The 15519-nt window shown below is 40.0% G+C and overlaps 1 protein-coding gene across 16 annotated transcripts in view; it reads left to right on the top strand.

Annotated features, from left to right (window-relative positions):
- The window catches only part of PCNT (pericentrin), an 82481-nt gene that overhangs the window by 60015 nt on the left and 6947 nt on the right, over window positions 1–15519 (top strand). For 13 of the 16 annotated variants that reach the window (XM_069021888.1, XM_069021885.1, XM_069021879.1 and 10 more), the window contains 12 exons: window positions 150–1262; window positions 3115–3642; window positions 4345–4441; window positions 4877–5031; window positions 7884–8081; window positions 8324–8497; window positions 9084–9279; window positions 10349–10562; window positions 11055–11205; window positions 13001–13717; window positions 14263–14537; window positions 14798–14900. In XM_069021888.1, the coding sequence (XP_068877989.1) occupies window positions 150–1262; window positions 3115–3642; window positions 4345–4441; window positions 4877–5031; window positions 7884–8081; window positions 8324–8497; window positions 9084–9279; window positions 10349–10562; window positions 11055–11205; window positions 13001–13717; window positions 14263–14537; window positions 14798–14900 (3921 nt within the window). The remainder of the gene's footprint in view (window positions 1–149; window positions 1263–3114; window positions 3643–4344; window positions 4442–4876; window positions 5032–7883; window positions 8082–8323; window positions 8498–9083; window positions 9280–10348; window positions 10563–11054; window positions 11206–13000; window positions 13718–14262; window positions 14538–14797; window positions 14901–15519) is intronic. The other 3 variants (XM_069021884.1, XM_069021880.1, XM_069021890.1) reach the window with 2 other exon arrangements.

The raw sequence follows: 15519 nt of genomic DNA, 5'->3' as shown, positions 1-15519 counted from the left end.
ATTTTGAAAAGTTACCAGCTGAAATGTGTGTTTCTTCCTGCTGTTAAATGTGTGATTTAATGCCTGTGTGATTCAGATGAGAAATATAAACTGTGTGCAATAATAATTCTCTACATACAGTAATATTCAGTCCTTATCCTTTTGCTTAGGTTGCAGAAGACCAAAAACCTGAAATTGAAGAACTCAGATCACTGGTCGAGCACCTTCGTGTTGACCAGGAGAGGCTGCGCAAGGACAAGGATGAGGAGGTGGAGCAACTCCATGGAGTAATTGAGAAGCTTCAAAAAGAGCTGGCACAATTTGGACCAGTATGTCATGAAGATAGTGACAACCAAGATTATTTCTATGAAGGTGCATTGGGACAGTCAGTGGAAAACCTTCAGAATGAGTTGAAAAAGGGACTGGTAGATTGTCAGGGTGATCCTGATCCAAACAGAAGAAACGCATCACTACTCTCCAAAGTGAGAGAACTTCAGGAGGAACTGGAGCTTGTCTCAGCTTCTAAAGAAGCTCTGCAGCAGCAACTGGAAAAAAAGGAATTGCAGCACAAAACAGAAGTGGAAAATTTGGAGAAAAAATGCCAACAGTTGCGAGAGTCATCAGAGCAGTCTGTTTCAGAGCTCACCTCCCTGAGAATCCAGCACCAGGCACTTCAGGAAGAATACAGAGTTTCCCAAACTTGTTTGTCTCAGAGAGAGGCTGAGACAAAGATGACTACATCTCGATTGCAAGAACTTGAAGATAAGGTGAGAGAGAGGGAAGCAACTATTCTAGGGAAACAGATGCAAATTAAGACAATGGCAGATCAAAGAGAAGCTGACACAACTGAGCTGCAGTACTTAACAGAAAAGGCAGCAGAGCTCCAATCAGAGTTAGAAAAGAGAGATGCAAGTCAGGCACAGGATGTTTATGGTCTTCAATTAGAAGTTTCTAGATTTGATTTCCAGGTGCAAGCACTGAATCAGAAAGAAGTAGCTTATCTGAGAGAAATCAAGGAACTTCAAGGGAGCACTGCAAAACTGGAAGGTGAAAGCAAGGCCCATACGAAAGAGCTTGAAGCCTTACGATTGGAAAGAGCTGAAGTTCTTTCACAGTTGGAATCTTACAAGCTGAAGGAGCAAGTAGATTATGAAGAGACTAAATTTCTCAAGCCATTCTGCCAGAGAAAAAGAAAAGATGTAGCCCTTAAAAATGGAATGGAGGAATTAGAAGCCAATATTAATCAGTCATTTGGAGTAGTGGCTTCCCCTACTGCTAACTTGGTACATGATTTGATTTTTAATAGTATTATTTGTAGAGATTTTTAAGAATAATCTATTCCTAGATTAATAGATTGAATACATTTTCCCCATTTTAATTTACTTTGCCTGTGAGAGTAATTACTAGGTTATATTCCTTCCTTTCTCTCCACCTGTGAGCTCTTCCCAGCTTGTTTTTTTTCCTCCTGATCTGTTGAGGAGGGAGAGTGAGAGGGTGGGCATCTGCAAGCCAAGCAAAGAGCCCACCATTAGCTTACCAAGACCGTTTGCCAATCCTTCATGGCTGTATTGGAGAACTACTTGAAAACACTTCATCATGTCTCCTTTTCTTTTCAGAAATTCTTATTTACTGTGACTCTTTCTTGTAATTATTTTGAATTTTTCCTAGAACCATTTCCTCCAAGTAACCTAATTGTCTTAAATTCTTATTAAATCATTCAATTTTAGAAAGCAGTAGGACTCAGGTTACCCCTTTTTTCAGAGAACTGTAGAAATCTGTCATACACCAACTTACTGTCTTTAAAGGCTGGTTTACAGAGGTGATAAGTGCTAGTTAAGAGGGCTTATATGAAGAGTTTTAGCGCACAGGAGAGGAAAAACATTCGGTGTCAGACTTACGTGGAATTTCAGGGCCCTGCTTGGCAGTATAATATAATAATCACCCAAGGTAGTTGGCTTACTTAAATAAATGATAGGATAATTGCTATGTATAATGACATGTTTATTTTAAAGTGTAAATGAAGAGTGTAGCTATGCAGAACATGTGATCATTCCTGGTGTTTATATTTTTATTTGCCTGGAAGTTCAAGTTTGGAGCAGTGCCATCAGTGCCTGGGTGACACTGTACATTCACGGTCTGTCCCAGAAATCTCTCAGGAAAAGCAGACAGGTGGGAAAAGTGTTGAATGACCCATGCAGATTGATATGCTTCAGACCATGGAATGTGTCTGTACAAGGCAGCAGACTTCCAATCCAGTGACTGCTGGACCATGTTGCTTATACAGGTAGGGATTGTCAGATCCCTGTTTAGAAAACAGAAGTAATTTAGAATCCAGTGAAGAGAGAATTGGTAACATTTTGAAGGATATCAGGGAATGCTGGAATTCTGGGGGCAGTTAAGTGATTTTAAAATCACTTTTCAAATAGAAACTCAGACTCTGAAATGTTTAAATTGATGTTTATATGTCAGTATATGTATTTCCATGTTTAAGTGCTAGAAGCTTTTAAGTAGGCTGAGGAGGGATAATTATCAAATTGGAGTATATGTTGAATCAAAGTGAATAAATTACCATGTTTTCAAGCGTTCCCTACAATAGACTTTTTCCTATGGATCTAGTTCATCCTAGTATTAGAAAAAATAATAATATTCACAGCATTCTTAGAGGAGCATAGAACCTCTCCTACAGTTATGCTTGGGTTCAAAAGTGGAAACAATGTGAAAATTAGGAAATGTATTAAAATGAAAGCTGGAGGAGCAGCAAAGAGAGTCAAGTCCTGGCAGCTAGCACTAGGCTTAAAAGAGATGATTAAGAGGGATGATTAACACAAAAGGATTTAGGTGATGGTCTAAAATGAGAGGGATAACAATTACTCACTGTATCTGACAAACTAACAGGCATGGAGGATGAAATGAAATTTCCATGTTGACAGGTTTAAAATAAACTAAAATATCTTCTCAAATAGTGCATTATTTAGACTCAGTCACAGAATCAGAGTGATTTTATCTTGAAATTACTTAAAGTGATTGAAGGAATAATCAATCAATTCTAACAGGTCTTTTTTTAAGTGCATGTTTCTCAGTTTGTAATCATACTCAAATTCCATTAAACAATTAATATGTGTTATTTTGTTATAGGAAAAAGATGAAGTTGTGTTTGTCTTGACAAGTCACAATAAAAATCCAAAAATGCAGATTAAGCAATTACAAGAAAATGTCTTGCACCAGGAGTTGGACATGATCCGCAGCTCTGAAGGGGATCAAGATTTGAAAAAGCATTGCCAGCAAATACTGGAAATTCATCAAACTCCTGATTCACCAAAACACAATTGGAACATAGACAAAGAGACTCCAAAAGATTTCCAGAATTTAATTGCAGGTATGTCTTCATGGAGCTCGCCTGAGATCATGAGAAAGCAAGAAATAAGCATGGAACTTCAACCAGTCCTTCACCTGACACCCTTCTCAGAAGCTGAAAACACAGATTTTGAAATTGTGCACACAAGGTCATCCCTGCAAGGAGATAATTCCATATCACTGGGATATTCTAACCTTGATGAAAATGGCAGTGGGGATGCAGCAGTGGGAGTAGATAGAAAATGTCCAGCTTTCTCTGGAAGTACCTATTCTGTTGATGATGATGAAGATATGGAGAGGAAGATTCTGGTAAGTGATATTTCATGTTTGATTTAACTCTTATTAAACAAGACTGCTCAGCTCTGTCCACTTGGGATCATTGAGGGGCCACGGGCTCCAAGTAATAGAAACCTACACACTGCTGGGAATAGGTCCAATAAAGTTTTGGACATACAATTATTAGTTCCTCTCTTACTGTGATAATAACTGATAAATTTGTGATAACACTTAATGTGTCAGTAATTGAGCTAAACCTGTAAAACCTTTGCTACTACAGTACTCGGTGTACTGTAACAGCTCCCTACTTCTTCAACAATCTGTTGTTGAGTGTTAGAAGAGACTCTTTTAAAACTGGAGAACAGAGGTTTTTCTTTATAATGACAATATATATTGTATAGATATACTTACATATTGTCTGTATTCTGTAATTTCACAGGAAGATAAAGTCTGTACTTCAGAAAATTTATCTTTAGCTGTATATTTTTGTGCCTTGCTTTGATGGTTAAGTATAAATACATGTATCTTTCTTAAGACTATTAAAAGAGGAAAAAAATGAGATGGAATGGCTGCCAGAGAGCACCAGTGTTGCATTAATCGTGGTATTTGCCATCTCTAACACTTGGATCAAGTAGGCATTTGCTAAAATCCACACTAGTTACAAAGTTGTCATAAATGCAGAAACCAACAGCTGGGTTCAGAAAACCAAATTAACATGAAAAATTTATTCTCAAGCAGATGAGAGAAGCTGGTAGTCTGACTTTAACCCCTTCTGATTTACAAGATGATGAAAGATCAAGAGCATCTGCGATGAGCGATGGATGTGGCAGCAGTAAGTTGAACTTTGTAGATTCCTTTTACCTTCTGTTAACTTCAGTATTAAAACATGTTTCTCCTTTCTCCCATTTTCTTTTACTGTGGGTCTTTTATTGGAAAGGTATGCCTTTGTCAGGTGGTTCTTTGTTTAAAAAAATACATATATATATATGTATATTTGTGCCTGCTTTTACCTTTTCATCTCTACATACAGAAAAGAGGCAGGGGATTTAAGTGAGTCCTGACTACAACACACTTTCTGGTTCTGAGGGCAACTTACTGACTTTTAACTTGTTTAAGTTAGTTAAGATCTCAACCAACCAACCCACTCTAACCCTGCATTCATACGAGCAGAAGAAATCATGGTTATTTTGCAAGTGGTTGTTCTAGTTTCAAGTTCTTTCTGTATTTATAACACTTTCTGGGGATGGGGGGTTGTCTCTTCCTTCAGATACCAGCTCAAATTTGGCAGCTAATCTAAAGCAGGAGCTACAAACATCAGATCATCTAGATGCCAATGTCATGGCTTATCTGCAATACCAGGCAATGATTCCAGATATTATGGAATCAACAAAAGAAAAGGAAATACTTTCACCACAGATGAAGGTAATGTATGATTAATATGAGCATACCAGCAAATTAAAACTCGGCAGCAAAAATTAAATGCTGATTAAAAAATAGCTGCTACATCTACACTGAAAACTGTTCTGTAATGGTTTAAACTTCAAGTTGATTATGGTTCTTGCCCTTGCATCTCTTGTGACAACATTACTGACATTTGCTTGTACTTGCTAGAATTGAACTAGTTTTGCTGGGACAGCACTGGTGCTGTTTTAGAATGTGGGGGTACAAGGACTGGTTAATCTGCTTTATGGGTTTGCCTTGGAGGGTTCACAGAAAGTTGTTTCAGAAGCAATCATAGCTGGCTGACGTCGTGCTCCCCTGCCTGTTCTTGTCATCCTGATATGATGGAGAGCTGTGGAAACACCACTGCGAGGTGTGCAGGGATATGTCAGAGCCAGTTCAAGCAACACGAGGAATATACAGAACACTGAGCAGTGAGTGGTCACTCTAGTCAGTAGGGAAGGTTGAAGAAAGTATATGTCTAGAACTCTTTGGTTTGCTGAACAAGCTCTCAGCCATTTCAAAAATTCCAGCTGTGGAAAGGGAGAAATTCTCATCTATGAGAGAATACAGGAGGTTACAATGAGTTCTTAAGTAATAAGAAACTAGAAGACATACCCTTCCTAGAAAGTGAATCCTGCCTCCTAATATGCTTAGCAGGTTCTTTCAGCTTGCTCAGCACAATGGAGGAAGACTTATGCAAGGGGAAGGTAAGCCTGAATTCAAACTCACTCAAGCGAACTGGCACAAGTAACTCACAAGATGAAGGAGACTGGGCCTTTATCGTTCCTGAAGTCAGAAGGAAGATCCTTCCCCCATCCATCTGCCTTCATAAGAGACATGATGCTCTAGGTTTGGAGCAGGAAGAGCACATGGAATAACTGATATGGTTCAGGAAAAGCCAAACATGCAAAGCTGATGAAACCATCTGCTGGCATTAGAACCGGTGCTACCAGAAAAGCACATCAGGTGATAGTAATTGGAGATTCCTTACTGAGAGGCACTGAATCACCCTCTTGCCATCCCGATACTTTCTCTAGATGAGTTTGTTGCTTACAAGCAGCTTGTATTTGTGTTATCATTGAGGCTGCCAAGCTGAGTGAGCCCTACAGATTATCACCCGTGTATGGTCTAACAGTACTGTAGCAGGGCAGTTCAAAGGTTTGGGACTATGCGTAATATTCTCTATCTTCCCAGTGAGAGGAAGGGGACCAGGATAGAGGTGAATCGCCGGCTGTGCAGCTGGTGCAGTACTCAAGGTTTTCATTTTTATGATCATGGATTTACCTTTGAGAAGCCAGAAATGTTGGGAGCTCATGGTACTCACCCGACAAAATGGGACAAGAGTGGCCAATAAGCTGGCCAAACCTATAAGGAAAGCTTAAATTAGATGAGGAAGGGATTGGAGGAATGAAGTCCTTCATATGGTAAGAGAAGATCAGATTTAAGACCACCAGAGGAACCTGGACATAGGTAAATCTGTGGCACCCAAAGGCATACATCCCAGGGTCCTGAGGAAACTTTGCACTTGCAATTGCCAAGCCATTCTCCATCATTTTTGAAAAGTCATGGCAGTCAGATAAGGTCCCCATTGACTGGAGAAAAGGGAAACATAGCACCCATTTTTAAAAAGCATAATAACAAGCACCCTGGAAACTACTGATCTTTCAGCCTCACCTCACTGCCCAGTAAGATCATGAAATGGATTGGACATAAGTAAAAAATTTCTTGTGATGAGACACTGGCACAAAAAGGTGGTGGATCCCTAGAAGTCCATCCCAGAATCCATTCAAAATGAGACTGGATGGGGCTTTGAGCAGCCTGAACTAATAGAAGATGGTCCCCATGCCTGTCACAGCAGAGTTGGACTAGATATGGTCTTGAAAGGTCCCTTCCAACTGAAAACCATTCTATGATTCTGTGTCTAAAAACTTAATAATTCTTTAATGCATAGTCTCAGAGCCTTCATGGAAGAGGTAAATTTTATTTTACCTCAAGAAACAGAGATTTTTGGGTTTTTTAGTTTCTTTTGAGGAGCATCAGTCTAGACTTTACTGGCTGTAAGATCTGAGTGCATATTCCAGTACTGAATGTTTAGTTTGAACAGTTTACTGTGCTTTTGATGTTAATGTTTACTGAAGGTTTTCACTGATTCTTGAGGTAATCACTATTTTGATTTCAGTGACAGAAAAGCAACTCAAGTTGCTTCAAAAGTAATTCAAAAACTGCAAGGAAAGAATATCAAGAGTTAAATAAAAGTACTCTGTGTTGTTGTTGGAGTGAGTAGCAATGAGGAACAGTTCCACATGGAAGCTGGGATATTTCTGATGAGATGTGTGTAAGAAAAGGACTTAAATCTCCAGTGACCTTCCGTGAAAAGAGGCCAGGAAACATCTGTGCATGATGTAATAGTTTGTGAATGGGGAATTTATTTAAAATATATTATTTGGCCTGACAATGTCAGTGGAAATTGTTTCCTCTGACATTGTCAAGCCAAATAATATATTTTGGGAGTTGTTATTTGTACATAATTTACAAAATTAGGCCAAGCTTGTCTAAATACATAGTTCAGTTTTCTGGCATCACTGGGGTTTAGTAACATAGCTTCAGACTTGATAGAATTTAATTTATTCCCAGGAAAGTTAGCTAAATGTTTCAGAAACAAAGGTAAAGTACAGCCCTTTAGCATAAATAATAGTTTATGCTTAATTGCATCTCAGCATGTTGATACAGAAACCTTACTTTTGTTGTCTAGTACTATCCCATCCTACTCTTATACTGCCAGGATGCTGATGCCTGTTTCCTGATATTATCTTTTTTTTTCCCCTTCTCAGACTGTGCTGAAGATGGTGTATGAGGAGAGCCGCAAAATATTGGCTTTGTCAGAGCATCCCTTTGGTTTTAGGGAGCTGAAGAACATCCCTCAGACCCAAGCAGCAATGGAGGGCTGGCAGAAGGAGGAATTATCCCTGCTGGATGCTATCCAGTCGCTGAACGATTACCTCAGCAAGGTGGCAGATAGAGGAGACAAGGTATGGAAATAAAATATCCTTTAAACCAAGGTAACCAGGTTTTATATATATATAAATGTGTGTTGTATATGTAATACGTTATGAGGCTTGTGTGTATATATATGTTTAAGGAGTAAGGGACAGTACTCTTTAAACACTTCTAAAAGTGCTTAAATTAATAGATATACTCTTATGATATGAAAGACACTGGGTTAGAGATCGAGAGAGGAGAGATGCCATTTTAAAAAAATATATTTTAACAGGAAACTTCAGGTGTTGCTGCTGACTGGAGAGGAGAACTTCTGCAAGCAGTACAGAGTGTGTTTGAGAAAGAGAGAAGTGTGTTGCAAATTGACTTGAAGTCTCACTTCTCCAATTCTGCACCTGGTGACACAAGTTCATTATGGGAAAAGCTGGAGTATATCATGAAACAACAAGTATGAAAAGCTCTTAGAGTGTTCTGCTCAAAAATCACTTCTTTATTATCTTTTATTTTTTTAAGGGTTTTTTTTTCAGTTTTATTGTTTCTGTTGTTATATCTTGTGTGTTAATGCAGATGGCATGGGATCAGTAGCTCTTAGAGTTTCTGCTGTGGTAGCATTTTTCTTGAACTTTGTACATGGTGTTACAAAGCCTATTGATTATTTTAGCTGGCATCCAGAAAGACTCTGACAGTGAATAGGAAATACTTGGTTGAATTCTTTCCCTCCTTTCCATTTGTCTTGAACTTCACAGACCTCTCTTACAAAGGGTATATATTGAACTCACTCTGAATCTGGAGGGTTTTTTGCCAATAATATTTAGGTTCTGGGTTGTCGTAATTGTTATGTATAAACTCAACAAGGCAAGTGAAGTGAGGTTTTTTTCTTTTTTACGTAATGCTAACATTTTGCATTAACATGAAGCATGAACTTGGTGAGTGCTTCTGTACAAAACTTGTACTGCAAGATTTTCCTTAGTGTTTAGCCTTGCAGAAGGTATGGAAATAGCCTTGTAGCTTGAATAGGCCTTGGTTTGTTTCAGGAGGAGCAGAGGCAGATGGTTGTGGAGCACCTCTTCTCCTCCGACCGGAATAGCCTGCTCTCAGAAATCCAGGACCTCCAAGCTCAGCTCCGCATGACACATCTTCAGAACCAGGAGAAGCTCCAGCAGCTACAGGAAACCCTTACCAAGGCTGAAGATCATGGGAACAAACAGGAACACCAGCTCCGGAGGAAAGGTAATTCTTACTGTCTTTGTCAGTTCTTTCTGTCTTCTTCATCAGTTCCTTTTTGCCTCAAATGTAAAAGGAAAAAAAAGGTGTTTTGCGAAGAAGCAGATGCTGTACAATTCCTCAGTTTTACTGAATGCACTCAGGTTGCCTATGATGTTAGCAGTTCTTTCTTGTATCAGTAGTTGAGACAAATCTGTGAAAAGCAAAGAGAAACTGTAAAATAACCCAAAGCAATAGAACAGAAGTAGTGTATACATGAAGAAAACCCAGCAAGGACAGTAAAACACTGTTTGTTTGCAGGGAATTGTTTATCTATATGTTTGCTAGTATAGAATCGCAGAATCATTTAGGTTGGATAAGACCTTTAACACTATGGAGTCCCACCATAAACAGTGCCAAGCCCACTGCTGAACCATGTTCCTGACTAAATAAGCAGCCTTGGTTTTCACAGCAGGTTCCCTTTACATAATAAAGAAACAAGTGCAAGTGAACATGGTCAAAAATAAACATCTCTTTTCAAAGCAAAATGCTGCTTTTTCCTTGTTTTTGTTTTTCTCTCACTGTTATTCAGGATTCAGCCATTTAAAAGCTTATAAATAGCACATGCACTAGTCCAATAGAGGGAAGCTTTCTGGAAATCCAGAAGTTTATTGCTAATTTTATTTACATAATACTGTAGACATAGGTACATTAATTATTTTTTAAGTACGTATCAAACAGGAACCTCCAAATTTAGGGAGAGTTGTTTCTCTTAAGTAACTAGCCTCAACAGAGCTGGCAAAACAGGTTCTATATAGTGACTCCTGTCATAAAATGTTTCCATAAGTGGATAAGTTTGTTTAATGAGGTTTAAAATCCCTTAGTAACAGGCTGCTTACAGAGCATCACAATGATAGAATCATAGTGGTTTTGCATCCTTCTGCTGATTTCTCTCATGTTTGAACAGAAACGAATTCTCCAGACAAGAACACTTCAATACAGCTGATTTTTTTCCTAATTTGAATTAGTGTAAGTGATATCATATTGTCAAGGTCTCTGTAATATAAATAACTGTTACAGTGTTTTCTTATCCTAGTTGAATTATTGGAATATAAGCTTCAGGAGGAAAAATCTATTGTAAGTGACTTGCACAGCACCCTCTCTGAGGAGCAGAAAAGATCCTCTGAAACATGTGATCTCCTGAGTCAGGAAAAAGCATCCCTGAAATCAGAGCTTTCTGAAAGTAAGCGAGAGAATGAAAGGTTGCAGAAATCCTTGGAAGAGCTTCAGAGGGAAATAAATCAGTTACGGTGAGAAGTAGATTATTCATTTATTTGATTTATCAGCAGGTCTGAAAGAACTTTATACTAATTGGATCCATAAATGGCTTAGCACTTGGAAACACAGGGAGGAAAACTAGGGTCTCTCACTTTTAAGGGTTATGTTTTCTTTACTAAATTCTGTCATCTTGGGTATGTTCCTTTCCCACTCCCTTCTTAGTGTATGCCAGTATTTTTCTTTCCTCTCACAGGACAATGGCTTTGCTCTGCCAGGATAAATAACTTCTCTCTATCTCTTAATTGTTACTAAATCAAGCAATTCTAGCTTGACTCACAAGGAAGTAAATGTTTTTAGATGCTAACTGTGACTTGAAAACTGACTCTCTTTAGAAAGAACAGAGGCCACCTTAAAGAAATAAATCAATAGAAAAACTCAGAGAAACCAACCCAAAATGTCTTGCTTGTGATGCTGGTGAAGGATGTTCTGTTCTGAACATAGAAATGCCGTTTTGAACTTTGCAGTGTTGAATTGGCAAAAAAAGAAAAGGATTTGGCAGCTGCACTTGAAGACTTGCAGGCTGAGCAGCTGAAGGGATCTGAGCTTCAAGGTTGGTTTGAGGAACAACAGCGTCATCAGAGGAAAGCAGAGGAAGAAAAGACAAAGGCCATGGAGGTAATGCCCAGCTCCTCTGGGGCATGACGTTAACTAGCAGGTTATTCATGCAGTCTTCTTCTCTTCCACTGTTTTTTGTTTAGTAACTGTTAAAACCCCCAAACCTCCTCTGAATGTGCATAGCTGCTTTTTTCACAGAGTTAAAGCTTTCAGTTACTTTCATTAATTGCATGTGCAGAAATAAACCGAAGTTGAATGCTGTGCTGGGTTTTTTCCCCACATCATCTTACTGTTTTTTGCTTTCTCATTTTCCCCTGTTGTGTACTGCCCCTTGCTGAGTAGGGCCAGCCAGATTCTACAGCTCAATCCCAAAGCAAACTTACCATGAGGATGTGAGGTGTATGATCTCTGAGATTGTAAAGAAAACCACCCAATGATAAATAGGTTTGGCAGAGAGTAAGTGGAGCCTTTTCCATATAATATGTATTTTTGGAGGTTAACCAAAGTCATCCTGTTCCCTTCTAAATTGAACAGAAAACAAGTGAACAGCTTTCTCTCCAAGACTGTTATAGCAATGACTCAGTGCTTGTAAAAAAGACCTACAGTGAATGGAAAAGGAGGAAGATTTAACATAAACCATTTCTTAAACCCCAAAACTAAACTCTCTCAAAGAACTCCAGACAATCCTACTTAAATTCCCTAAGTGAGGAAACACAATTCTGACTATTTCCTTGTAGTCTGGCTTCTCCTCTCATCTTCCTGGCAGGTGTTTAGGTTTGTGAGTGATTCTTGTTGGGATTTTTGTAACTGCTGCATGGTTAGGACATGCTGCTACCATCCTCCTTTTCAGAAACCTGCTCATGCAAGGAGGACAGGGTAGCCAAGGCCAGGAGAAAAGTGCATTACCCCGGGGGTAGCTGTGTGAGAGATTAGTCTGGCATTCACAAATCTTTATTGAAGCCCCATTATGGAAAGCTGCTGCCATGTAGCATCTGACTTGTCTTTTTAGGAGATAAGAAATGGTGCTGGCTAGGTGGGGGGCAGGGTAGACTTCCCTACTAGGACAGCAGTGCCAGCTCTGACTGTCCACATTGCCCTGTGACTTCCCCTTCAGTCCCTGCCTTACTTTCTGAAGAAAGGCTTGCTCCCCAAATGGACCTAGGGATGGATTTTAAAGGGGAAGAGGGTAGATTTAGATTAGATATAAGGAAGAAATTCTTCCCTGTGAGGGTGCTGAGGCCCTGGCACCCAGGTTACCCAGAGCAGCTGTGGCTGCCCCATCCCTGGAAGGATTCAAGGCCAGGTTGGACAGGGCTTGGAGCAACCTGGTCTAGTGGAAGGTATCCCTGCCCATGGAAGGGGGTGGGAATGAGATGAGCTTTAATGTCCTTTCGAGCCTGGACCATTCTGTGATTATTTTTATCAGTTTCTACTCCGTGCTCTGAAGAGATGGGCTGCCAAGTCCTGAAGCTTTACATCTACTCTCACGGCTTATATTTTTCTTTCTAAAACAACATGGGTTATTGGTGTTTCAGATGTTATTTATTAATGGGACTGAGTGATGTAAAGAGTAGTGATGTCCTAATGAGGGTCTTACTAACTGAAGAAGAAATAATGTACTGGCAGGTACATTAACTTGATAATTTTTGGATTTGTTGCTTGGTGGCAGATTGCTAGGGAGCATTTTTCTGACACTTGTAATTTTAAATTAAACTTTTTAATACCTGAACTATTCTAGTTAAGTCTTGAATATCTTTCTGGATAAAACAGGAGGTTGAAAATTGCTAAATACCAGCCAGCCCCACAAATGAGTGTTTATACTGGAATATTAATGTGTTCTGCCCCCTCTGCCCAGGAGCTGCAGGCTGCCCTGGATGTGCAGTCGGTGCAGAATTGCCAGCTGGTCGTGTCCTTGGAGCACGAGAAAACAGTAACAGATAACCTCCGCAAGGAACTGCAGATCGAGCACTCCCGCTGCGAAGCCTTGCTGTCCCAGGAACAGACCAAACTGCGGGAGCTACAGAAAAACTTGGATGCTGAGAAAAATCGTTCATTGGAGCTCCTGGATTCCTTGAATCATGAGCGTGTTTTGACAGAGCAGTTGAGCATGAGAGTGAAGGAAGGTGCTTCCTGTCAGCACAGGGAGTCGCTGCTGGAACAAGCCTTCATCCGAGAGCTCCAAGCCCAGCTGGAAGAGGAGAGGGCCCGAACTATGGAGCTTGCTGCTGTTATTGAGAAAATGCACCAGAAGGCCATCCTGTCCAAAAGGCAGCTGGAGGCTGAGGTACAGATGTGCTGTGAGGAAACCCAGAAAGAGAGGGAGGTCAGTGAAAAACTGCAAGCCACCCTGGAGTCTCTTCAGGCACAAAAGCAAGATGTGATCCGTTCCTTGGAGGCCCATAGGGAGAGAGAGGCCAAGCTGAAAGCTGACTGGGAACAACTGCAGTCACTCTTCAAGCTGCTGAAAGAGCAAGATAAGAACAGGAAAGAGGAGAGGGGGAGAGAGCGGAGACAGCAGCAACAGACAGAGCTACAGAAACAGAAGGACTGGCAGAGAGATCAGGAGAGACTGGTGAGAACGCTCTGCCTTACACTGAAATAGCCACACACTGGGATTTAACCCCCTGGATGATGTTCTTTGGTTGGAAGGTTTCATTCTGTTAAAGCATTGTGAAAAATGCATTAAATGAGCTCTTTCTCATATGTAGCTGTTTTCAAGGGATTGTGTCTGGGTTTATTGTTGACGAAAGTTGATCTTTAAATTTTTGTGTGTGCTGGGAATTGCTGGTTGTTCACAGGTGGGGATGAATGTGGGTTAAATACAGGATGGAACCAAACTAAGTTTCATGTCACTGCCCCTATTTTGAGCTAGGATCCCAATCATGGCTTGTGACAGTATTGGTTTCACCCTGGATTTCTCTTTGGATGGAGACAATTAATGACATTCCAGTGTCATTAAATGGCTTCCTGGTGGCCCTGGAAAGCAGTGCTCTAAGCCTTCCCCCAAAAGTGGTCTGGCAGTTAAGGAACACCCAGATGGATATGCTAATTAAGTGTGATGACGCATAAGTGTGTATGTATAAGATGCACTAACTACTACTTATTCTGTTCAAACAGCAAAACTTGGAACGGCAACACCACAGGGACGAACAAAGAATTAAAGAACTGCAGGAAATACTGGCAGTATTAAAAGAAAGAGAAAAAAATCCTCCAAATTGTCAGGAGGAACTCTTGTGTACCTCAAGCAAAGATGGAAGTGCCAAACAGCCTGTGACAAAAGAAACTGAAAAACCCCACTTGCAACAGCAGCAACAACAGCTGGAGAAGATAAGGCAGCAGTTGCTCTTTGTGGCTGTGCACCTGAATGAGTTCATATATAAAATTCTAGATAAGTGAGTTCATAAACTAGTGCTTTGCTTTCCATCCTGCTTCTTAACTTGTGTGGGTCATGGCTGAGAGCCCTGCGCTCTTTTAATTCTTAAAAAGTAACAGAACTTGCTAATTTCTCAGTGTATTCATAGTGGTAATTTGTGTGGTAAATACTGCGTAAAGCCTCAGAACTTAAAGGTCATGTAGTGGGAAGAAGCAATTAAATGTGTGTTAACATTCTTACAAATCAGCCCGATACTGAAAAAGTATTTCTGTCTAACAGAACAGTTAATGACTGGTCTGCATCAAATGATGAAGCTGTAGCCTCTTTACTGCAGACATTAAGAGAACTAAAATCAGATTTATTGTCTTCTCCTAGACCTCAGGTAAGGAAAATATTAACATATTTTAATGTCCAACTCTGTTCTGTTGTATTTTAGAGTCTGCTTCTAACAGCATTTTTTTCCTAATGTGTCCAAGGATCAGAAGCTTTGGGATGTGTTGTTGTAGCTTCTTTCTGCATCCAGAGACAGTTGTTTCTCACCAAAATGCCAAGTACTTTTCAAAAAGCACCATAGTGGTTTGTAATCTCAGGAGGGCTGTTCTGACCCATGTTTGCAGTATTGCAAATATTTTACACAAGCCCAGGGAATTACCAAATACTTGAGCTAAGATTTATTGATACAAAATACATAAAAGCATAGCTTTTAAATTCTATCTGATTCCCCAGATAACTTTGCAGTTTTATGTCTTTCTCTTGCAATAGAGATCTACGACTGTCTGATATGTGAAAAGGTTTTTGTACCTTCTGTTCACAAGTCTGATGGTGTGACAAGCTGCCTTGGCATGTTGCAGCTCTCCCTATGCCTACCTGCTTACAAAATACAGTTAATATTTTCCTTCTGTCACCTGTGCAGCCACACGGGTGGTTGTCAAATGGATCATCTCCAGTCTTGAGGAGGGGGATGCAGGCTCTTCTCCAAGTTCATGGGGTTATTTTGGTTA

Source organism: Aphelocoma coerulescens, chromosome 7 (genome assembly GCF_041296385.1).
Source record: "Aphelocoma coerulescens isolate FSJ_1873_10779 chromosome 7, UR_Acoe_1.0, whole genome shotgun sequence".
NCBI lineage: Eukaryota > Metazoa > Chordata > Aves > Passeriformes > Corvidae > Aphelocoma > Aphelocoma coerulescens.
Note: the sequence above shows the minus strand (reverse complement) of the source record. Positions and strands in the feature narration are given on the sequence as shown.